The sequence below is a fragment of the Schistocerca piceifrons genome, chromosome 2 (genome assembly GCF_021461385.2).
Source record: "Schistocerca piceifrons isolate TAMUIC-IGC-003096 chromosome 2, iqSchPice1.1, whole genome shotgun sequence".
NCBI classification, from domain to species: domain Eukaryota; kingdom Metazoa; phylum Arthropoda; class Insecta; order Orthoptera; family Acrididae; genus Schistocerca; species Schistocerca piceifrons.
The window spans coordinates 535,346,866-535,372,971 of NC_060139.1; the positions used below are offsets into that span (position 1 = coordinate 535,346,866).

The window sequence follows — 26,106 nt, forward strand, 5'->3', positions numbered from 1 at the left end:
TATTAAAATCCTTGACCACAGTTTCAGTGTATCTAAGTATACCTGCATCAGAAGTAAAATACACTAAAATCACATCCTGCAGTGGAGATACATAAAACGATTGTGCCAAAGGCGTCGTCAGTAGTTAAAACATCATCTCCTTTTATACAACATAATTATGGAGAGAGGGTCGATGCGAACACAGCATAGCATCAGTACTTCGCCTGTTTCAGCCATGTTTAAAATCTTGAATTATGCCGCAACATTAAGCTCCCTATTTAAAACAATATATTTCTAGCAATTTTGCCCTGTATCAGTCTTCCGGCATCTGCACAAATAACGGAGTTCTCCTACGTCGCGTGACTTTTGAATCAGCCCGTATGTAAACTACGAACTACTACAGTGGACACAGACAAATCTTTGTATGTTCGTCTTCATACAGATGTTTGCAGGATATCGGCTGTTCAATACAGAATGTCCAATCAAAACACCTTTCAGCTGCCTAAATTTCCAATTATTATTTTGTTGAGCAACCAGTTTAGGCAGAATGAGATTTTTCACTCTGCAGCAGAGTGTGCGCTGATATGAAACTTCCTGGCAGATTAAAACTGTGTGCCGGGCCGAGCTCGAACTCGGGATCTTTGCCTTCTGGAAGAAGTGCTAGTCTTGCACGGTTCGCAGGAGAGCTTCTGTGAAATTTGGAAGGTAGGAGACGAGGTACTGGCAGAAGTAAAGCTGTGAGGATGCGGCGTGAGTCGTGCTTGGGTAGCTCAGTTGGTAGAGCACTTGCCCGCCAAAGGCAAAGGTCCGGAGTTCGAGTCTCGGTCCGGCAAACAGTTTTAATCTGCAGGAGGTTTCAAACCAGTTTATAAGATATTTTAAGCCATCTTCGGGCCCTCTGACCGACATGTAGGAAGACTCCCACCTCTGGTCCAGTCAAAATAGGGGGTAGCATTCAATGATTGATACCCATAGATTTTTGACACAGCTATCGAAGGGCTTACTGTGTCAAAAGTCTACGGACACCAGTCATTGAATGCTGCCCCCTATTTTGGCTGGACCAGAGGTGGGAGTCCTCCTACACGTCGGTAATGGGGTCCGAAGATGGCGTAATATATCGCCTAAACTGGTTGCTGGAAGAAGTTTTGATTCGACGTTCTCCACAGCTAAACTGTTGGTCATTTTTGGACAAGGATGGCTACTGGGGGGAACTACAAGTTGCTATTTGACCCTGGATTTCTACAGAGGGCTTCGCCAATGGCCGGCGTGCTTTCCCGCTGACCTGGTGGCCCTTTTTCCGGAGCGGGAGCCCGCAGAGCGTCCGCTGCGCGCAGGGGCCGCCCGGAAGGAGGGCAGCCATCCGAGGCGCGCCAGGGCGCCGATGTGCCGCTTGCCGTAGTCCGCCGCCGCCGGGGGCACACCTGCGCAGAACGTCGCCGCCGCCGCTGCCTGTAGCTCGTGCCGCCACTCCCAGCCAGGCGGGGGCGGAAGGCGAAGGCGGAGGCGCAGGCCACACCGATGCTAGGCGCAGGCGGAGCGGGCAGCCGAGGTGTGGGGGAGGGGGGAGGGGTGGGGGTGGGGAGAGGGACGGGACCGGGATGCGCCTACACTCAGTCTGCGAGACCGCGTGTGTGGCTGTCGCTACCCACAATCTGCGTACATCTCGGTGACTGCACCGGAATTCATCGCAACTGCTGCCATGTTATATTGCTCTGTACGATAGTTTTAGTTATCGTCTCGCTGATATTAAGTTTCGTAATTAATTTTTGTCGTCTGTTTGCAGGTACATGTCTACAGTACTTGCGCAGTTTACAATCCCCGCGCCAGAGTACTGTATTTCGCCGTGAGAGGAGCCAAAACAAATCTTCGCAGTCTATTGGCAAGGTGGAGATGCGCTCTGCCAGTTCCTAATGTCTGCGTACTCTGGCGCGGAGATTTCAATGCTTAGTGAGGCTGCAGATATCTGCCTACAAGCAAACAAAAATTAATCAAGCAAACTTAATTTTTTTCCGAAGTGATAATTAAAACTTTATGACTGGCCCTCGTAAATTAAAAAAAATGCAGTTCTGCATTATTATATAAAGTTTTAAATCTGAAACTTTTACTTTGTTCTCTGAAAATGTTAGTTTATTTTTGAATATTTCGTGGGGTGGTGATTGTAATGGTGTAGGCGATACAAGTTTTCTTGTAGCATTGAATGTTTGGTGAAAGCCATAAGGCTCTAGGATAGTAGTGATTTATTAGAGTGCGATAGTACACAGTAGGTTAGTAAAGAAGTACACAGATAGTCTTCTTTATGAACAAACCAGTCTAGGTCACGTTTTACTTAACTATCATCCATTTCGGCCGAATTAGTTTACCTTCAGAGGAAAATAAAAACGTTACTTATTCCCTATCAACTAAACAATTCAGAATAATATGTAAAAGAAACAACTACAATTTGTATTCAAGCATACCAGCCTACACCAATAGAACAGTAGTCGAGTATTAGGTAACTTCTTACATATAGGTATTTACTTCTTTTTTTAAGCTACACATGCGGAGGTGTGGGGCGATCGGTATGGTTGGCAACGATGAACATATTTCGTACGCCGCGATCGCAGTGTAGACACTTACAGTTTCAAGATGACCGTTTTGAGCAGTCTTATGCTGCCGTCATCTGATCCTATGGAACTCGTTATAAAACTGCCCCGTTGCACTTCTTGAAGTCAAAACATAAAAGGGACTCCACACATTTTTTATCTTGATAAAATGCACGCAGGTGATAAAATGCACACAGGTGATAAAATTTGGGCATTTTATCAGTTCTGTTTTTATCAAGATATGCATACGTGTGGAGTACCTTTTACGCTTTGAATTCAATTAATGTAACATGGCGATTTTATAACAACGTAGGTAATCAGATGACGGCAACATAAGATTGTTCAAACCATCCATTTTCGAACAATAAGTGTCTACTCTGCGATCAAGGGATACGAAGTGTGTCCTTCATTTCCGTTTATTTCCTTCATATATTATTATAAAGGGCTTAGATCATAGGGGATAACTAATGTTTTTATACATCATCTAAGCCTGAAGGTGACTTAATACGGCCATGATCCGGCAATAACAGTTAAAGAAAACATGATCTATACTGTTTTGAGCATGAATACAAGATCACCTTCTTCTTCTACGACGAAAGCTGCCTTTCTACAAGTTACTTTCACGGATGTGTGATGAGGTAGAGAGTGAAATCCACCTTCCTGAATTCCTCTTTAAAGAATTTTTAGTTGTGGACAGTCCAGCCTTTGGTGACAGCTAATTACCTCCTACTCTGTCGGTCATATGTGTACGAATATTCATGAGTCGGGTGTTGATCAGTTTTGGTGTGCTTTTGTTTATTCTCTCTTTTTTTTTAGGTATCATTACAGATGTGTTCTAATTGTTCACTACATGAATAACGCTTACCATGCAGCGGGAGGTTTCAACAGAAAAAAAAATGCTCTCTACGCGTCTACCAAGTCCCTCAGTACTACCCTCTATGTTTCCTGACATTCTTCGTGCACTATTGTCTAAACTCTAGAGTAGTGCACAGGTGATAGCGTAATCCCGGAGCAGTGCTCGTTGACGTGATTTAAGCGATCCTGCATACTTCTCAGTTTACGCGCGTTCAGCTTATTACCAGCTGAATGCTCTACGCTAGGCAGTGGAAACTTCCACTGGAAAAGTAAAATACTCTACAGCAAAACTCGATACGTATCCTCCTGTACCCCTTAAGTGACGTTAGTGCGCTGTCCTCTACGGCAAGTGTAGTGCGCAGGTGGTGGCGGCGGTGCTCGCTAAGGTGCTGTGAGGAACGAGGTGCAGGCTACGGGTGAGGGCGTGGAGGCTGCACGGGGTGCTCACTAAGTACTGCCTACTTACTGCCACGCCAGCCACGGGGGCGATCGCAACATTCACTACAGGCTAACTACGTTCCAAGTTACAACAACGGAACGAACTACAGTACATCATCTACCAACTCTTCAAACAACGTGGATCTACGCAACGTATTACATCTAAAGTCTGTTTTTACTGTTTTTACTCCATTACATGCAAGAATACTCAGTAACTCAGAAGTCATTTAGTTAAGTGCGACCAGCTTCCACTTCTACTTACCATACAACTCAGTTGCAATATTATTGGGAAGAACAAGATTTTTTTCCAGAGGTATATTAACATTAACACTACGTAAAACTATGCAGATTACCCGAAACGTAGCTGTACTGAATGGGCACAGTGTTTCGACAAGTTCCCACTTCTCCTCTTCACGTCTGTGAATTCAGCCCGTTGGAAATCCAATGATTTTTTACTAAGAGTAAGTCTTTTACTAGGGGTGGTAATATAGTTCACCATTTGCAATTACCGCATCGTTTCAACGTATACCTAACATCTAGAATCCCTTTCGTATGGCCTTACGTAATTTTTGTTACGAATTCCAGTGCTTTGTCTACGCTAAAACTGGCTAAATGACTTCTTTACTTTCATGCTAATGATTCAGAATTGTTTCTAAAATTACGGTAATCAGGCAGCTCTCCAACACACAACTTATCTACTGTGGGAACTACAGACTACTGCAGAGGGACGTGACAGAAAATGCCACAGGACAGTGATTATATCGACATCACATACGTGTATTTGACGTCCTATACTATCTGACTTTTCGTTCAGTTTAAACTAGTGTCAAGAAACTATAACAAATATGTGTATAATTCGCGTAATGGTTGTAGCGTTCGGTTGACCGTCGAATGGATTGTCCTATGAGATGTCGCTGTGCTACCTCCGACAACTGGAAACACGGTAAGTCAAGGGAATTTTATAAATAAAACGCCATGTGTTGAACAAGAGAATTCGTAAGATATCGATAATTTTCTGGAAACTACGGTCTTACGTTGGCCTTGACTTGCAACGTACCGCAAAAAAAAAAAAAAAAGGATTCGTACTTCGTTGTGGTATTTGAAAATTTGAAATAAACAGGGAATAAGCGACAATGTAGACACTCCTGAAATTATCGGACATTTTCAAGGTTATGCACGTGTAGCGTCTCACATCAGGAAGGCCTGATGTTTTGTTAGCGCATAAGAATTTCCGTTGAATACTATTTCTAAGAATTTGTTACGAATCCGATCGATATATGGGAACGCCATCCTTGTGTTAAAAGTGCAAATGTCAGAATAATGAATGAGAGCCATAAACAGAGTCTAAGGTGATACAGTAATTGAACGTACATAACTGAGACGGTTCCATGCACACAAAACTCAGTTACAGTGCCACATCATATTTGAGATACGCTATTACTCTAACACATCCATGCAACTAGAATGCAGTGGACACATATTTTCATGCAAGTTTCTATTTCTACTCTTACCAGGAATTTTCAAGGGGTTCACTTAAGTTTTAGATATTCAGCATCGCTATAAATAATTTTAGTTTACATCGAATATATTTTGTAAATTTTATACTGGAAGGATACAATCTGTTTCAGATTATTGTTAAGAGCGTTTGAATGTTTATATTGTCAATGAAAGCTCTCCGTATTACTCAATGCTTGTCTTATTGTACAGTTTAAAATGTGTCCTTTTAGAGTGAGTAAGAATGTCACAAGACGCTAGTAAGTTGGAGAAATTATTATGACGCACTTTAACAGAAGTTCAGTTTGTTTCTGCAAGGGAGTCAATCACGTATTTCATGTAGTGTTTTTTTTAAATTTTTATTTTGTTTAGTAATACTTTAGTTTGTACGATGTGGAGATGTTGGACTTGCAACTGAAGTGTAGTTTTCTGATAGGTGCGCCACTCAGATGCGAGGCCAGTGCTCCTGAATTGTGAACTGTGGGCTGTCGAATAAGTAACTGAGAAGAAAATGCGTGAGTGCTTTTTGGGTAAGGTGATGGTGAGTGTCTGAAGGGATTGTTAGCGTCTGTGTGTCGTCGTGTAGCCGGGTGAACAGAAAAGGCGAGTGCGTGGCTGAGGGTTCTCACTTACCGAGGAAGCGCTTCTCTGGGGCGCCTAGCACATCTGACATTAGATCCAGCACGTCCCCGTAGTCAAGGGCGTCGTCATTGTTCTGGAGGACGGGCATGGGGAACTCTCCAGGGGCCGGGGCCAGGGACTGTGGTGGTGCGGGGGGTAGCAGGTAGGCCTGGCGCTTGCTGCGCTTGTTGCCGGCGGTGTCCTGCGCATGCGCGCCGCCCTGCTCCTGCTGCTGCTGCTGCTGCTGTTGGAGGAACGCCTGGCCGTCGCTGCCCGCGGACCTGCTGGTCTTCTTGTGGATGGCCATGCCGCTCTTGGCCAGGGAGCCCACGTGCCGCTTCTCTTCCTCGTGACCCGCGTCCTGCGCGCCGTCGCTGTTCTGGCGGAAGCCGTCGGAACGGCCTTGGCGCAGCACGGAGGCCAGGTAGCGTTTATCCACCTGCAGGAAATCAAATACCCATTTTCACACTTTTACGTCGTACATTATTTAATTAACTCCGCCGAAGCCGGTCCCGAGAACAGTTAGAAAAGGAGGGCGGCGAATAAATATCACAGCTCATACAACACATCCTATTCCAATCCTGTCACAGGTCTATCTTACCCCGCCAAAGTCCAGGCCACCAGTGAAAGCAGCCATTGTCGTATACCAGTCCTGCTGCAATCAGTGGACAGCTTTTTACACTACTGGCCATTAAAATTGCTACACCAAGAAGAAATGCAGATGATAAACGAGTATTCATTGGACAAATACATCATACTAGAATTGACATCTGATTACATTTTCACGCAATTTGGGTGCATAGATCCTGAGAAAGCAGCACCCAGAACAACCACCTCTGGCCGTAGTAACGGCCTTGATACATCTGGGCATTGAGTCAAACAGAGCTTGGATGGCGTGTACAGGTACAGCTGCCCACGCAGTTTCAACACGCTACCACAGTTCATCAAGAGTAGTGACCGGCGTATTGTGACGAGCCAGTCGCTCGGCCACCATTGACCAGACGTTTTCAATTGGTGAGAGATGTGGAGAATGTGCTGGCCAAGGCAGCAATCGAACATTTTCTGCATCCAGAAAGGCCCGTACAGGACCTGCTTACGTGCGGTCGTGCATTATCCTGCTGAAATGTAGGGTTTCGGAGGGTCGAATGAAGGGCAGAGCCACGGGTCGTAACACATCTGAAATGTAACGTCCAGTGTTCAAAGTGCCGTCAATGCGAACAAGTGGTGACCAAGACGTGTAACCCAATGGCACCCCATACCATCAAGCCGGGTGATACGCCACTATGGCGATGACGAATACACGCTTCCAATGTGCGTTCACTGCGATGTCGCCAAACACGGGTGCGACCATCATAATGCTGTAAACAGTACCTGGATTCATCCGAAAAAATGACGTTTTGCCATTCGTGCACCCAGGTTCGACATTGAGTACACCATCGCTCGCGCTCCTGTCTGCGATGCAGCGTCAAGGGTAACCGCAGCCATGGTCTCCGAGATGATAGTCCATGCTGCTGCAAACGTCGTCGAACTGCTCGTGCAGATGGTTGTTGTCTTGCAAACGCCCCCATCTGTTGACTCAGGGATCGAGACGTGGCTGCACGATCCGTTACAACCATGCGCATAAGTTGCCTGTCATTTCGACTGGTAGTGATGCGACGCCGTTGGGATCCAGCACAGCGTTCCGTATTACCCTCCTGAACCCTCCGATTCCATATTCTGCTAACAGTCATTGGATCTCGACCAACGTGAGCAGCAATGATTCGATACGATAAACTGCAATCGTAATAGGCTACAATCCGACCTTTATCAAAGTCGGAAACGTGATGGTACGCATTTCTCCTCCTTACACGAGGCATCACAACAACGTTTCACCACGCAACGTCGGTCAACCGCTGTTTGTGTATGAGAAATCGGTTGGAAACTTTCCTCATGTCAACACGTTGTAGGTGTCGCCACCGGCGCCAACCTTGTGTGTATGCTCTGAAAAGCTAATCATTTGCATATTACAACATTTTCTTCCTGTCGGTTAAATTTCGAGTCTGTAGCACGTCATCTTCGTGGTGTAGCAATTTCAATGGCCAGTACTGTATTTTGGCGTGACTACTAACCAGCTGTCCACCAGGATGAATGGCCACTGCCAGACTGTGGCCAAGAACAAAGTAGACCGCCATCTGGCACAACATGCAGCTGAATATAACATGTTCGATTTCAGTGGCTGCTTCACAACCCAGGTCATCTGAATCGTTCCCTCCTCCACCAGATTTTCTGAACTGCACAAATAGGAATTGTTTGAACACATTCTCTGCTCCCGAAATTATCCAGGCCTCAATCTACGGTAACTGACTGTTCCCACATCTTCCACCCAACAGTTTCCGCTCCCTCTGACCAGTCATCTCCTCCCTTTTTGCGTCCCTTGCTCTCATTCTGTGCCACCCTCTGACAATGCACTCGCCTGCCCTTTTCCACTCCCTGCTCCTTCCATTTTCCGCACCTCGTCTTATCCCTCCCTCACACTCCACTTATCGACAATGTACCTGGCAGTCTAGTATGCCGCCGTCTAGTTCCTGCAAGCTCCATCAGAGAGCGCTTTTCTCTACCCTCATCCATATAATGCTATCCCACCCCCTTTCCCGCCCACTCTCACGTTCCAGTAAGAGGTGACGATGGTAGGCGCCGTAAGTGCATGAGGTGTGCTTGCTTGAGTCGATGTGTTTTCTTTGCTGAAGAAGGGTTTGGCCGAAAGCTATTAGGTGTAACAGACTTTTCTCTGTGTTCGTCTACAACTCAACAGGTCATCTTTATGGTAAGTAGCAACCTATCTTTTTCCGAACTTCGTTGTTAAAGAAAAAACAAAGATGTACGAGGGAACCCATAAAGATGTAGTCTCGAAAAAATCAAACTGTGGCTGTGAATCTTCTCTACACGCGCCATCTGTTCAAAAAGTGCCGAGACTGATTTTGTTCCTGGTGTACAAGCGGCGTCATAGCAGTAACTATGGTGGCAGCTGTAAACAACACATGTGCATACCAAGTCATTTGTGAACAGGCAGTGTGAAGTAATGGACTTACATACTTATGTCATAGTTTGCAATGGAACAACATCTCGAAATCATGTGTTGAAGACATCCTCCAGAATGTCTTGAAGAAGAGAAAAGTGCGAAACATATCCTGCGCACCTTGACTTCCGAAACAAACACAACGCCTGGGACACCTGCCGCGACTCGATTGAAATGCAAAAAAATGGTCAGTTATTTTCTGTATCATGATGGGTGATGAGACTTGGTGTTAACAGGATCAATCTACTACAAAACGACAAAGTACAGAAGTTCACTTGAAGGATCAATGCTTTGATGAAATGACATTCAAGCCAATTTGGTACGAGAGTTGAACTATGTTCCAAGGAAGGATTTTTCTGACTGTTTCATGTGATTGTATACTAGGTGATTATGTGAGCTTTTTGCATGTCAACCTTGTACAAGGCAGCAAACGGTTAAGATTTTCGAAGTCCCAGAGCAATCCTATATCGCTTACATTATGGCGATGTCAACACGAGGTGGGCACGAAGAGTGATGGATACTACCTACGTCAGTAAATTGATTGATTCTGAACAAGAAAATTTTAAGAATGCGTGCCTCTACGAGGAAAAAGATATTTTAGAAGCGAATCAGGAACTTTTCTGGGCTGACTACTTTTCATACGGAGCAGATGACTGAATTATAGCCAACACACAAGAAATACACAGCGCCGCAGAACGCCTGTGTCCTACTGCCTCTCAGCGGAATAAGCAATATAAAGGAACCTCGACCGTCGCTGGGGAGCGTCAGCGAACATTTTGTCTCTAACAAAAGTTGTTCCCGATGACGTTTGGCGCAAAGACTTTGAATCACCCTGGGTATTGTATAAGGTCATGATTTAAAGAGACTCTTACATCCATCCACTTGTTGCAGTGCAATGCAACATGGCATTCAAACCCTACATGGTATTCAAACCTTAGTTCACCACAAACACATATAAAAAAAGTTCTACTAAGGGTGATAAACGGAAGACTTCACGCGAGACCGAAAAGAAATTATTGCAGAGGAACAATATGGATTTAGAAGGCGGAAAGGTAGAAGGGATGCAGTACTGGGATATGAGAATTATACCTGAGAGATACGTTGAAAGAGGCAGAGAAGGTTATGCTATTTTCATTGAACTGGAGAAAGCCTTTGTCAGAGTACAGAGGAATAAATTTATGGACATTCAAAATGGGGGAACAGAAGACTGATTAAGAATTTATACCTACAACAAATAATGCGAATACAGATTGGGAAGGAGATGACAGAGAAAGCACAATTGGAAGGGGTATGAGGGGAAGCTGTTGTCTCTTCCCAATACTGTTTGACATATATTTGGAGAAATTATTCGGAGATATTTGAAAAGAAAATGAGAAGTGTAAGTTGATGGTAGGAGGATAAAACGTATTCGATTATTGGCAGAGAGCGAAATAACTACGAGTGTGACTGGAGTGTTAAAAGAATTAAATAAGACCTGTGAGGAACTGGGAATGAGATTTACAAGTGAAAAAAAGATGTGCGCTGATAAATGGAAGAAAAGTAAGAACAACTGTAAAGTTAACGCAGGAAGATACATCTGGGAAGCGCAATTAGAGAAAACATGAAATGCAGTAAGGAGGTGAAAACACGCATAGCAACTGCCTAGTATTCATTTAGTAAGAAGTGGAGGTTTTTAGGTGGGTGTGTGGGCAGGGAACTGAGAAAGAGACTGCCGAAGTGCTTCATATGCTGTGGAGCTAAGACATGGATGATGGGGAAAGAGGGAAACAGAATAGAAGCATTTGAGATGTTGAACTGGAGGAGGATGGAGGGGATAAACTCGACAAACAAAGTAAGAAATCAAGATGTGTTGAGAAGAGTATGTGAAGTGAGTGAAATTTTAAAGGCAATCAGGAAGAGGAAACACAACTGGCTTGGGCATTGGATGAGATGAGATTGTTTAATGATGGATGCTGTGGAAGGAACGGTGAATCGAGGATGAATAAGAGGACGCGGAAGATACTAGAGGGTGGGTAGTACAAATATAGAAAACAGTTATGAGAAAACGAAGAGGGCAGCAAATGGCAGGACTAGGTGGAGAGTTACATGTGAAGACATGCCCTACGGCAGAACACTGAAAACAATGATGATGATGATGGTACGGCCTGCAACCAATTACAACCACTATTCCGCTGCTCCCACTTCTTTTAAGTTATTTGGGGAGCGGCCTATGCGAAGTTAATGTACCATCCCTTGCTGCGACTCAAGGGCTGCTTTTGCGGCCTTCCGTTCACACTGGCTGGCAGTACATACACCCTGCACCCAGTGATCCCTTGAATCTCACTGTCCTCGACCCGCCTCTACGTGTCACTGTTTTAGTTGAATTTACACTGAGATAAAGGGCCTAGAGCTTTCTCCGACCGTTTCCAGACCCCCACTCACATACATTTTGCGACTGACGTAAGCCAACAGTTCGATGTAAAACCAACAAAAAAGATCTCTCCAGACCACGACACCGTCTCCATGGCATTTCAGTTTCACTACAACGTGCTCAGGTAAACATCGCTCACTAGAAACCTTCTAAACCCTCACACTCCCATTTGAGCTACATATGTTTTACTGTGACTCATAATTCGATGGAATTATCCACAGTGTTCAAAAGATCAACGATATTGTTATTTCCGCTTCAATAGGGAGGTATGTTTGAGAGCATCCTCTGCGTGCGAATCGCGTAACTTTTGGCCTGATTGCATTCACGCTTAAACTTTTTATTCGTCTTTGAGATAAATTCTGGGAAGCAGGTCAACATTTATCTAGATGGGTTTTGAGAATGGCCTGAAAGCCACGCTGGAGCCGGTTGGGGTATGAAACCAATGGATAAGAGTCAAGAGTACAAACTCGAATCGAATTATCTAGTTGTATAGTCTGCCCTTGTCCTTAAAACACGACAAGTTATAGCAGCGGTCGGCAAACCGCGGCTTGCGGGCCGGATGCGGCGCGGGCTGGAGTGGCCGAGCGGTTCTAGGCGCTACAGTCTGGATCCGCGAGACCGCTACGGTCGCAGGTTCTAATCCCGCCTCGGGCATGGATGTGTGTGATGTCCTTAGGTTAGTTAGGTTTAAGTAGTTCTAAGTTCTAGGGGACTGATGACCTCAGAAGTTAAGTCCCATAGTGCTCAAAGCCATTTGAACCGGATGCGTCTCTTTGGCCCCTTGAGTGTGGCTCTTCTCACATGCAGGCGCCCAGAAAGATGAAATGTCCGCGTGTATCGTCGAGTAGTATCCTCGCGTCGTGTCGTGCGATGTGTTAACTCTGAGTGCGTGTCTCCGTGGGAGACATTAGAACTGTCTAAATGCGCATCGCTGCGGTTGGCAATTCCAGCTGTCTCTATGCGATGCGCTTTGCCTTTCCTCCAAGTTTCGCTCACCAGCGGCACTTTTCTCTCCATTCACTGCCATTCTGCGCATTTAGGGACCACGAAGTTTCAATCGGCCTGTACGCTAGGAGAGGCGCGCGCAGTTCATGCACGAGTTGAGTGAGACACTCAGCAGCTGTTTCATTGTGCAGTGGTTAGTCCTAGCCGCGTCTGCAAATCCCGGGCGGACGACAAAAGTACCCACTCGAAGCATAAAGTTACCCATATTTCTCCATTCAATTGCGGATCCCATAAGTATTTTTGTCATCAATGTAAGAACTGTAATTTTCATGTGTTGGTGGCTCTATTATTACAAAATGAAACACTCTTTAAGGTGTTTGGCAGGGCTACGAATAAGAAGCAAAGAAAAACGAAAAACAAAAATCGTGAATTCAGAATTGAATGGACAGACACTTTCTTGATTATTCAGAACTGAATGGCCTCCCAAGCTGTATTACTTGTCACAAAATGCTGGCTTGTAAAAAGAAATCAAATTTGGAGAGACAGTTTACAAGTAAATACATGTCGTTAAGTACCCAATATCTTGCCCTTGATGCAAGGTAGAAAACAGTTGAGAAACTTCAGAAGAGTAATGAAAAATCAAGTCCTGCATTTAAATACTGGATGCAGTCTTACAAAAATAAAGTCATTCCAAGTTTTGCGGATAGTTAATATATTGCTAAGAGGGAAAAACCATATACAGTCCGCAAATGTCTACCATGGGACTTTAAAAAGTAAACTGCACTTATGGTCTCACGCTAAGAACATTGTACAACAAGGATGGCACATTATCGGGTAGAATAAATGTTCTGGGTTTCCTGCAAACACATTTCTGCTGCAGTACGGATAACACTTGCATCAGAGTGTGCAAGTGAAATTGAGCCACAATCGGTAAGTTGAAGCACGTGAGACAGTACGCATAAGCTGCACGCCGATCACCGAGAAATTCTGGCACCATGTGGGCTAAATGCAATGTCGCGCCCAGACGTAGTGAAATGATGCCAACAATTCCAACAAGGTCGCACGGATGCTTGTGATGATGACTAGGAAGGAAGCTCGACGACATCTACCACAGACGACTGCGCCTAAGTAATAGAGGAACTGATTCGCAATAATGATTCCGTGGTCAGGGGGCGGGTTTCTACCATCGAGAAACTGAAGCTTTGGTAGAATGATGCGATCGCTGTTCACAGAGACTTGGTTACAATGTTAAAAATAGTGTTAGGTATCTTATCACTTTGAAGTGTAGTGCAGCATTCAAGAAAAGTTATTTGGCTTCCATTAATAATGTGTAAGTCCCTTCGTAAAAAGTTGTTTTATAAATGCATCCGTAAATTTTAAGGACAAAGTAACTATTCCAAAAAATATTGAAGAGCTACCATTGTCTGCTAAAGCAGTGAAGATGGGACAGTCAAAATGTCTTCGAATATAACCAACCAGCAAGTCGAATATCTTACACTGAACTCTTTGAAAAACGTTATATTCCAGTCGATAAAATTATCTCTATTTCAACAGATTGAGCGGATGGTATGACCGGCGTAAGAACCGGATTTGTTGCCATTTTGAAAGAAAAAATTAATCATGAAATACGTACCATTGCCTCATTCATCAATAAGCGCTTTGGGAGCAAACATTTCTAGAAGAAACTTGGAAAATTTGGGAATTGGTGATTAAGATTATAAACTCCATTACAGCTAAAGCTCTTAATAGTAGCTAATTTAAATAAATTTTAGTTGAAATGGAGAGCGAGGATATAGATATTCTGCTGCATAACAGGGTACGTTGGTTATCAACAGGAAACTCTTAAAAACGTTTTGCTTCGCTATCAACAGAAATTTGAGGAGATCTCTTTGAGAATGATGTTCACTATCCAGAACTCTGCGTGCGTGCGCGAGTGCGCGCGCGCGCACCTGTGTGTGTGTGTGTGTGTGTGTGTGTGTGTGTGTGTGTGTGTGTGTGTGTGTGTGTGTGTGAGTGCGTGTGCATGTGCGTGCAACTAAAAATTTCTTGTCCGAACCTATTAAAGCAAACGGAAAAGAGGTGAATGTGGACATGAATCATCGTTGATAATGACATCATATTTGAATATGTGCCTGGTGTAGTACGAAATTCACTATGAATGTATTTTCAATCTTTTGTATTGCCAGTATATAAAGAGCAAAAGCAAAGAACGGTTTGGCCGTTAGATATAATCCAGTTGTAAAGAGAGTCTGAGGCGTGATATTTTAGCTGTATAAGTACATAAACAGCAGCGACAAAGCATTAAACGTGTGCGGATCACCTCCTGGTCGTCGTCTGAGGCTCGCTTGCCGGAGGGCAGCATCCAGTTGCGTGCGAGGGCGCCAACGTTCCTTTTGATCTCGCCCGGGCCGTCGTCCTCCTTCTTGGTCAGCGGGTAGGGCAGTCCGTGGCTGCGTACCAGCGATGCCAGGTAGCGCTTCTCAACCTGCCCACAAAGGTACAGCTGTCAGCAAGTTGTCCACGCGCAAGGAATGGCTAGTAGAACTGCGCTGTCCTTAAAACATGTCTCATCAGAATCTGGAGCACTTGTTCTGAGATTTGTGAGCAGGTATTGTGGTCTTGCTCTATCAAAGTGTCTGCGATTTAGTTTAGCCTTACTTGTGAATTTTGAATTCCTATCAGAAAGTTTTTTTTTTTTTTTTTTTTTTTTTTTTGAAGAAGGAGGAGTGCAAGCTGTCTGACAGCCGTAGAAGGCTAGTGAATGTAAGCAGAGATGAGAGAAGTTGAAGAAAATTACACAGGGGAAAGCTTAGAGCCAAGAGAAATGGTTCAGCAGTAGACCAACAGCTGATATCACTGACAGAATCATCAGAGATTGGATGACTTGATACGTGAGGACAGACGTGCTGCGTACAAGTGAGCTTTCTGAACAACTGTACCACGTTCACAGCGTCATATGCAAAGTAATGAAAAGCTTGTGGTATCTGAAAGTGCATGTAGTGTAATTACTCCTACAGTTGACACCTGGTTTGAGAGATGCAAGTAGGTTACGATGTGTGTGGAGCGTTCGAATACAATAAATACACTCTTTCTAGACCTGGTGACAGGTGACCAGAGTTCGTCAACATGATAACGATATAATTTTCAGTAATTATTGCAAGGCGCTGAAGGAACTTAGAGAAAATATTTAGATGAAGGACCACACAGGAACGTGGAAGCGCTCCTAATTCATCACGAGAATGCGTGCCCGCACACATCTTTGGTAATGATGTCTGTTGACCAGCAATTTAGGCAGGTCAGTAGTTCTCCACACAGGCAGAAAGTGTCATCTCGATCTTGCCCTCTTTGGTCCAATGAAGGACAGTCCAAATGAGCAAAAAGTTGATGTCACAAAAGACGTGAAAGTGACTCGAGAGTTGGGGTCAGCGGTGACTCAAAGGCTTCAGTTTTAGTGGAGATCATGAAGAGATGTAGCTCTGCACATTTTGACGATAATCACTTGATAAAAAAAAACCAATTCTGCATTAGTTTCGGTACGCCTTCATAGTTGCCGAAAGCCTTATGCAGTTGTCTTTTACCAAGACCCCGAGAACTATATTCTTTCATTGTGACTTCCATCAAATCATATGAACTGAGGACTTTGGATAACTTTTATTTCGTCCGTCCGTCTGAGTTGCTCTGAAATAAAATTTCGGTGCAGTGATTACAGGTTTCAGGCTGATATGTTCTGAAACCACACAACTTGTAACTGATTATACAACAGGGTGCCAAAAGGCACAAGTAGCTACTGTATGGAGAGGTATACTGTGGGCAACAAGTACTCTCATTGATATTGCCCTAAGCGTCTGTTGCACCTGACTGACACAACCATCCCGTGGAAGCATGGTTGTGGAATTCAAGATTAAGATAATAAACTCCATTACGGCTACATCTCTTAGTCATTGCTAATTTAAAGAATTTTTAGTTGAAGTGGAGATTGAGGGTGTAGATCTTCTGCTGCATAACAGGGTAAGTTGGTTATCTAGTTATTAAAGAGTGTGATAAAGGCTTACGAGAGCATCCAACTTGTTAGGCAGTTGGTATCGTAAGGAACGTGCTGATATAAACATCGTGACTATGACAGATGCACTAGTCTAGTTACCACAGCTTCAGAATAATGTTCGTATCATGGTGCCATATCACTTGGCTGTTGAGATGGGATCGTCAGGCTGTTAATGGTCGGTTTCCAGCTCGATAAGAAAATGGATGATGTACTGTTGTATCCAGAATTAAATTTTCGCTCTGCAGCGGAGTGTGTGCAGATATGAAACTTCCTGGCAGATTAAATCTGTGTGGCGGACCGAGACTCGAACTCGGGACTTCTGCCTTCCACGGGCAAGTGCTCTACCATATGAGCTACCCAAGCACGACTCATGACCCGTCCTCACAGCTCCACTGCCGCCAATACCTCGTCTCCTACCTTCCAAACTTCACAGAAGCACTCCTGCGAACCTTGCAAGACTAGTACTTCTTCCAGAAGGCAAAGGCCCCGAGTTCGAGTCTCTGGCACACACTTTTAATCTGCCAGGAAGTTTCTTGCTGTTGTAAGCTTATCGTAACGCGATATGACTACAAAACAGTGTCGACATAGCCGGGGGCACCTGGGTACTTTTTCCCTTCAGATCTCCAGATGGTGACCATATCAGTCAGTGACTCACGATGACCAAATAAGCACCATTCAGTTTGTGATGCAGGTGATTGGATTAACGATTGTTGCTGTCCATATCAGGTGGCTGTACATATGAAAGCACCGAAGCACTGGCGAGTTCCATGTTGATCTCCATAGTTGCTGACAATGACTACCCGAAAAAGTGCCTGTTTTAAAATCAACGTTCCATATTTCTGGACACTTGAATCGCCCCAACATTAGGATCTGGGGCTCCGAAAACCCAAAAACACCTTAACGGATCTGTGGTAGTCCGAAGGTTAATGCTTGGGGAGGCCCAATGCACGGTAGGGTGACAGGCCCATTTTTCTTCACAGAGTACACCATAAAGAGACCTTAGACAACATGGTTGTGGAGAAACAGCGATTGCTATAAATTAACTCAGTAGTAAGAAAAGTCTCCTGCCACACCTCGGTAGACACGACGCCACCAGCAGTCGACCATATGGTCGCCCTGAAGATGGCCCCTGCGATGGGCTGAAACCGGTCGGCACTAAATAAATAAAATATCGCGATTAAGACTGTTTTCTTAATACTGAGATAAAGGGACTTGCTTAGCTGGACATGCTCGAACAGTTCCTGCTACCACACATCGAAGACCTGCAGCTGTCCATCATCTTCCAGCATGATGTTCTGAATGACGCAGTTCCTGAACGTTGGATGATCATAAAGGCCCCATCGCGTAGCTGCCTCGCCTTTCCAGTGTCACGTCATTAGATTTATTTTTGCGGGTTTACAAGGCTCGGGTGGACACAGCACTAGTCAATGATATCGCTTCCCTTCATGGCCGAATCAGTAAAGAAAACCCAACTGTTGATGCTGCAATGCTGACCCTATATCGAAGAATTCCAATATAGCCTTGACGTTCTACGAGCAACGAGTGGGACAATAGTGAAATTCTGACATGACAGAAAAAGACTTTTGAGAGGTGCTAAACCTTTTACAACAAACTGCGATTCTTTATCTCTAATTGTTTACAATTTATGATTTTTTGAAATGGTACATGGTGTAACAGGTATAAATGCAGATTTTTTTTATACGTGGTGGCTTATTATGTTCACGCATCAGTGTGTTGTTTGTTTTTGCTCTGCGTCCGACAGTCTTCCCACGGACACATCCCATAATTTACTTGCTGAGGTTTTGTGCATGGTCGTAGATCCGCCATTCAGTTTACAACGTCTGTCAGTATAGACTAACCGTTTTGCTTTAACGCATCAGCCACACTCAACATCTGATCTGCTGCATAGGGGGAAATAACCGTTAATGGCTTGCTCTCAATACTCTACTGGCCATTAAAATTGCTACACCACGACGATGACGTGCTACAGACGCGAAATTTAACCGACAGGAAGAAGATGCTGTGATATGCAAATGATTAGCTTTTCACACCTTTCACACAAGCTTGGTGCCAGTGGCGACACCTACAACGTGCTGGCATGAGGAAAGTTTCCAACCGATTTCTCATACACAAACAGCAGTTGACAGGTGTTGCCTGGTGAAACGTTGTTGTGATGCCTCGTGTAAGGAGGAGAAATGCGTACCATCACGTTTCCGACTTTGATAAAGGTCGGATTTTAGCCTATCGCGATTGCGGTTTATCGTATCGCGACATTGCTGCTCGCGTAGGACGAAATCCAATGACTGTTAGCGAAATATGGTATCCATGGGTTCAGGAGGGTAATACGGAACGCCGTGCTGGATCCCCACGGCCTGGTATCACTAGCAATCGAGATGACAGGCATCTTATCCGCATGGCTGTAACGGATCGTGCAACCACGTCTCGATCCCTGAGTCAACAGATGGGGGCGTTTGCAAGAGGCGTTTGCAAGACAACAACCATCTGCACGAACAGTTCGACGACGTTTGCAGCAGCATGGACTATCAGCTCGGAGACCGTGGCTGCGGTTACCCCTGACGCTGCATCACAGACAGGAGCGCCTGCGATGGTGTACTCAACGACGAACCTGGGTGTACGAATGGCAGAACGTCATTTTTTCGAATGAATCCAGCATCTGTTTACAGCATCACGATGGTCGCATCCGTGTTTGGCGACATCGCGGAGAACGCACATTGGAAGCGTGTATTCTCATCGCCATACTGGCGTATCACCCAGCGTGATGGTATGGGATGGCACTGGTTAGACGTCTCGGTCACCTCTTGTTCGCATTGACGGCACTTTGAACAGTGGACGTTACATTTCAGATGTGTTACGACGCGTGGCTCTACCCTTCATTCGATCCTTGTGAAAACCTACATTTCAGCAGGATAATGCACGACCGCATGTTGCAGGTCCTGTACGGGCCTTTCTGGATACAGAAAATGTTCGACTGCAGCCCTGGCCAGCACATTCTCCAGATCTCTCACGAATTGTAAACGTCTGGTCAATGGTGGCCGAGCAAGTGTCTCGTCACTATACGCCAGTCACTACTCTTGTTGAACTGTGGTATCGTGTTGAAGCTGCATGGGCAGTTGTACCTGTACGCGCCATCCACGCTCTGTTTGACTCAATGCCCAGGCTTATCAAGGGCGTTATTACGGATAGAGGTGGTTGTTCTGGGTACTGACTTCTCAGGATCTATGCACCCAAATTGCGTGAAAATGTAATCAGATGTGAGTTCTAGTGTAATATATTTGTCCAATGAATACTCGCTTATCATCTGCATTTCTTCTTGGTGTAGCACTTTTAATGGCCAGTAGTGTAGTTTACACTTTATGATTTTTTGAAATGATACATGGTGTAACAGGTATAAAGCAGATATTCTTATATGTGGTACTTTCATATGTTTACGCATCAGTGTGTTGTTCGTTTTTGCTCTGCGTCCAACGGTCTTCCCACAGGCAGATCCCATAATTTACTACCAGAGGTTTTCTGAATGGTCGTAGATGCGCCATACAGTGTACTACGTCTGTCAGTATAGACTAACCGTTTTGCGTTAACGCAGCAGCCACACTCAACATCTGATCTGCTGCATAGGGGGAAATAACCATTAATGGCTTGTTTTTAATACATATACGTTGAGGTACTACTCTACTTAGAAACTTGCGCTTTATAATGGCTATAATTATTAGTTTGCAAATAACGTAAGTACTGATATAATGTTGTTCAGTACACCGTCCTCAGTCACCAACAGAAATATCTGCGCTTGTGCCTGTTACATCCTCTATTAGGAAGTATGAAACACATGTAAATTGTTTACAAAGGGACAGTATGACGATATTTTTAAGAGAGAGTTGAACAATGGCATAAATACCATGAAGAATGGGAAAGCCGCTGGGTTTGATGATATTTGCGTGGAACAGATTAAAAACTTCGGCCTTGACGCCAGGGACTGCATACTTGGACTTTCTAACGTGTGCCGTGAAACCTTTCAAATCCCGAAACTGTGGAGGAAGTCAAAAGTGGTGGCTCTCCTTAAACCCGGGAAGGACGCAGAGTCTCCGAAGAGCTATCGACCCATAACCCTTATATGCCACCTGTTTAAGCTCTGTGAAAGATTGATCCTCAACAGAATAGAGAAGATCGTTGCCTCGAAGCTAATTCCACACCAAGAAGGTTTTAGACCTGGAAAGTCCTGTACCAGTCAAATTATGGCATTGACGGAACATATCGAGGATGTGTTTGAGAATAAACTAATCACCGGACTGGCACTAGTCGACCTAAGTTCCGCCTATGACACAGTAGATCACCGGACACTACTGCATAAAACCTATGAGACCCTGAAAGACTACCACCTAGTCAAGATAATCGAATCCCTGCTCCAAAATAGACAGTTCTTCGTAATGCTTGAGGGGAAAAAGAGTCGATGAGGAATCAGAAAAATAGGCTCGCCTAAGGGAGCATGTTGGCGCCAGTCCTATTCTACATATATACAAATGACCAACCAACTCCAGACAAACCCAAAACTTTTGTATATGCAGACGACCTGGCAATAACAGTTCAAGGCAACGGGTTTGAAGCCATCGAGGAGAAACTAGAAACCGCCCTTTCTACAATGTCAACCTACTACAAAAAGAATTCTCTAAACCTCAATCCCTCCAAAACTCAAGTGAGTGCATTCCATCTGAACTCGAGGCAGGCAAAGTACAGGCTCAATGTTACCTGGGTTGGGACACTACTAGAACACACAGATACTCCCACCTACCTTGGCGTCGTGCTGGACAGAACATTGACATACAAATATCATTGCGAAAAAACACGCGAGAAAGTAGAACCACGAAATTTCCAAATAAGAAAGCTGTCCAATAGCAAATGGGGTGCCAAACCTACCGTGGTCAGAACTTCAGCCCAAGCTTTGCGCTTCTCAACTGTCGAATATGCCTGCCCGGTATGGTGCAGATCCGCCCACGCAAAAAAGGTAGATAGCTTGGATGAAACATGCAGGATAGTGACAGGCTGCATGAAACCAACGCCCATAGAAAATCTTCACAGGGCGGCAGGTTTCACAAACCCTGACTCACGTAGGAAAGCCCATGAACATACCGAGAAGCTAAAACAAACCTTTGGTGCCCTTCACTCAATATTTGGCCTAGAGTGTGGCCCCAGCAGACTCAAATCCAGACGCCGTTTCCTAAGTTGCGCCTTAGATGGGCACCCCGTCTACTATCCACTAAGAGAGGACCCACCAAGCGGCGTTTCTGGTGATTGGAAAACCTGGAGAATGCTTAACCGCATCAGAACTGGGGTGGCTCCTGTGAAATCTAATCTGGTCAAATGGGGTTTGTTGGACGAAAATGACGACAAATGCGACTGACAGGACATGGAACAGCTCCTACAATGCCCTGCCTGCCCCCGCAGATGCACCCTCGACGATCTATGGCTGGCTAAAGAAGAAGCATTGGACATTGCCCAATACTGGGCAAACAAATTGTAGTTTCCGGACACGAAAAAGTAAACTAAAATTTAAGAGCACTGTAAGGTTTGTAACACAGTTTCGGAGATGACACGGATTTTTCGGAGCAGTGGAGGAACTGACCAGTGAAGAGCCACGGCTGCGCATGAAGGAGGCGAGGTTCCGCTTGTCGGCCGCGGAGTGGCCCCCCACGCGCTCCGCGTCGTCCTTCTTGGTGGTGACGTAGCGCACGTTGGAGAGCCCGCCGCTTCTGGCCAGGGAGCCCAGGTTGCGCTTGCCGAAGGACGGCAGCGAGTAGTCGCGGGCCAGCGAGCCGATGTGCCGTTTCTCCTCCTCCTGCCAAAACAGAGCACACCTGCTACCCGCTGTCCACGCTCACTCTTATGACTGGTGCCAGCCAGGCTGCGACAGCGACCAGTTTCTATACAGCCAAGTGGTTTCACAGCCATATCTGATTACCATACAAAATTGAGGGTTGGAAATGAGAAACACTGAAAGTGCCGAAATTCGATGTTTTCGTTTTTTTCCTGTATATCCCTGAATGTGTCACGGCTGATAACCACAGTTGGAAGTACCGGAGAAGCCTCCTTGTACGTCAGAATACCTCGACTAGATTTCGGAGTGTGTAACTTTCTTTGTTCGTGACAGGACGAAAACTGAATATGCCGAGCGTATCTGACGTTGGTGGTAAACGTAACTTGTATCTCGAGTACTTTCCTACAGGCAACAAGTAATAGTGGATTTTACTTCATTTCAGTTATTTTCCACATGAATCTTTTGCAAACTGTGGTTTATGATGAAAACGAGAGACCAAATTAGGAGCATGGCCATTCGCGACTGGAACAGGGAAAGGCTGAAGTGACAGTGGTACACAAAGTACCCTCCGTCACACACCGTAAGGTGGCTTCCGCAGTACGGACGTAGATGTGGAAAGAACAATACTGAGCTGAGAATGCAAGAGAAGCTTTACGTAACGAACAAAGGTTTTGCTATTGCTCAGAAAGAATCGAGACAACATGGCATAAGTTGAAATAATTTGAGCTTAACTCCGCATAGTATAGCATAACGAAGTAAAACAATATATCTTGTAAAGTTGAGGTTCAGACTGCATCATCTTCCCATACAATGAAATATTCCTCGCCTTTCATTGACCAAAAAATTAAGTGCTCAAAACAGAAGAAGCTCTTAAGCATAGTCGATTTTCTTGAAATGAAGTACAGGGTATTACATCATTAGCAAATGAAAATTTTTATATTTTTTAAACTCTTAAACTTATAACACTTTTGCGACATTTTTTGTGTTACATGTTATAAATGGCTAGAAGCTACTAAATTTCCATTCTTTCGAATAACATCATTTGTGATGCGAACGTCAGGTCTTTTCCTGTTTTCTTAATGTCTGACATTAGGCACTTTCAGCTTTTCTCATTATCAGTCGACAGTTACTTAAATGATTATAACCCAGCGGTGAACACTTACTCGTTAATTATTTTTGGTCAATGGAACACATTAAGGTCGGTGAGCAAAAGAGGACGAAGTGAGGTGGCGTATTATTAATACACTGGACTCGCATTCGGGAGGATGACGGTATGAATCTACTTCTGGCCATCCAGATTTAGGTTTTCCGTGATTTCCCTAAATCGTTCCAGACATATGCGGGATGATTCCTTTGAAATGGCACTGCCGATCTACTCCTAAGTCCCTTCTTCTACGTCTGATAAGACATCGTTGTTGCCAATTTAGATTTTTCAGCAGGTTCTTTACCCTCTCCCACAAGTCATTCGAACCAGTGACCACACGTGCCGCCTTTCTCTCTTATATCCAGCCAGTATTCTACATATTTTACTTTCACTCATTATGTTACAAGTTACGTCCAACACAGAATGCAAAGATTTAGAAATTACTATAGTACAGAAAAAACACAGTTTGAATTGGTTAATGAAAAGTAGAACAATAAAGACAAATTACAGATAAATATATTCAGACCATGAGCGCTACCAGCAATGGAGATGACAGAAGGGGTGGAAAGGGGAGGGAGGCAGAAACGTAATAAAACACAGTAATAAACTGAACAGGGGAAACGAAAATCTCGTCACTGACTGAGAAATCGAAGAGGATTCTGCGTATCGGGGAGATACTCTTTCTTTCAACAGAAACGAAAGTACCATTGCGTAATTGTGCCACTAATGTTTGTAATGGCAGTCTGGTTAAAATATGCAATTGTTAAAAGTCTTCATTATAAACGTGCAAGACAGACTTAAACAATTATTCGCCAATTTCCTTACTGACATCTTTTCCAAGATCTTCGATAAAGCAATGTACCCAAGAATAGTCTCACACGTAAGTAGAAACAATTTACTTGGCATATCACAGTTTGAATTCCAGAAGGATCACTCGAGTCTGAGATGTTATTATTGCATTCACTCATTACATAGTACAAGTCTTAAACAATAAAATGAGGGCAGTTGGTAATTTTTGTAATCTTTCCAAGGCATTTGATTATGTAGATCGTTAGAAAAACTCCAGCTTTATGCATAGCTGGTTTGACTCGTACTGAAAAAACAGAATGCAAAAGGTTGTACTGAATAATTAAAAAGAAAGTTGGAAGGACAGAAAAGTTTAGTAACTTGGGAGAAATCACAAAGCGAGTCCCACAGGTACCAATTTTGGGTCCACTCCCATTCCTTTTATATACATGTATATTTAAGTGAATGATTTTCCACGTAACATTCAACAGGCAGATTTGGTACTTTTTGCAGACGATGCTAACGTTATAATAATTTCCGTTAGAGAGAAAGCAACAAAAGATATTGTAAATGATGTTTTACATGAATTATAAAATGGTTCTCAGATAATGGACTCTCTCTAAATTTTGAAAAAAAAAAAAAAAGAAAACACACACACACACACATACACACACACACTCACTATATTCAGTTCTGTACAACAAATTAAGTCATATCAATAATTGATGTAGCACACATGCAGAAGTCAGTAAATATGGTAGAATGCTCCAAATTTTTGGGTGTACATACTCAGGGAAACTTGAACTGTAAGAAGCCTATTACTGAGCTTCTCTAATAATTAGCTTAAGCTACTTTAGCTCTTTGTGTTATTGCTAGTCTTGAAAACAAACAAATCAACGTCCTGACGTATTTTGCATATTTACTCTCAATAATGTCCTGTCGAATAATTTACCTAGGTAACTCATCGCTTAGAAAGGAAGTATCGATTGCACAAAAGCGGACAATAAGAATAATATGTGATATTCACACACAGACGTCATGTAGGTATCTCTTCAAAAAGCTAGGCGTTTTAACTGCGCCGTCACAAGACATATATTCGGTAATGAATTTCATCATAAGTAATGCATCACAATTTGAGAAGAATAGTGATATCCATACCTAAAGCAGAGAAGGAAAAATAAGCTTCATTACCAATAAAAGGCTCAGAAAGGACTTCAATATGCAGTAACAAAAATGTTTGATCATTTGATCAGTAACATAAAATGTCTGATAGGCAACAAAGCAAGTTTTAAATCTAATTCTTCCTGGACAGTTCCTTCTATTCCAGCGATTGCCAATCGTTCAAATGACCTATGGAACATTACCAAACGAAAATAAATGATTTATCTGACGGTGTCAGCAACACTATCAGGTTGTTCCATGATGATGCTGTGGCTACAAGAAAGTATATAAATCTACATCTACATCTACATAAATACTCCGCAAGCCACCGTACGGTGCGTAGCGGATTGTACCATGACTGTGTATGATGTCTGTGTGATCGAAAGAAATGTAGAACGAGATAATATTTCAGATTGGTGTAATGAATGGCAACTGTCTTTGGAGAAATGGCGGATGATGCCCATACCAAAGGGAAAGAACCATACAGTAACTGATTATAATATTAGTAGCATGCTTATGGAGCCCGTCTCACACTGCTCACATAGCTAGGTGTAAGACTACGAAATGGTGTTAAATGCGACAAACACATCAAATCAGCACTAGGGAAGACGAATGGAAAACATAAATTTATTGAGAAGATTGTGGTAAATCGCTGAGCACCTGTAACAGTAGCCGCATACAAGACACTAATGCAACCAGTTCTAGATTACTGTGTTTGGGGAGGGTCCGCCTTGAGCAAAACACAATTTTTCTCTTTCTTTTTATTT

At 43.9% G+C, this 26,106-nt stretch overlaps 1 protein-coding gene across 1 annotated transcript in view; it reads right to left on the bottom strand.

Annotated features, from left to right (window-relative positions):
* The window catches only part of LOC124777633 (neuropeptide-like 1), a 427,641-nt gene that overhangs the window by 29,987 nt on the left and 371,548 nt on the right, over positions 1–26,106 (bottom strand). Inside the window, exons 4-7 of the mRNA XM_047253106.1 lie at positions 22,057–22,269; positions 14,700–14,864; positions 5,982–6,408; positions 1,262–1,400 (exon numbers count right to left, since the gene is read on the bottom strand). Of these exons, the coding sequence (XP_047109062.1) occupies positions 1,262–1,400; positions 5,982–6,408; positions 14,700–14,864; positions 22,057–22,269 (944 nt within the window). The remainder of the gene's footprint in view (positions 1–1,261; positions 1,401–5,981; positions 6,409–14,699; positions 14,865–22,056; positions 22,270–26,106) is intronic.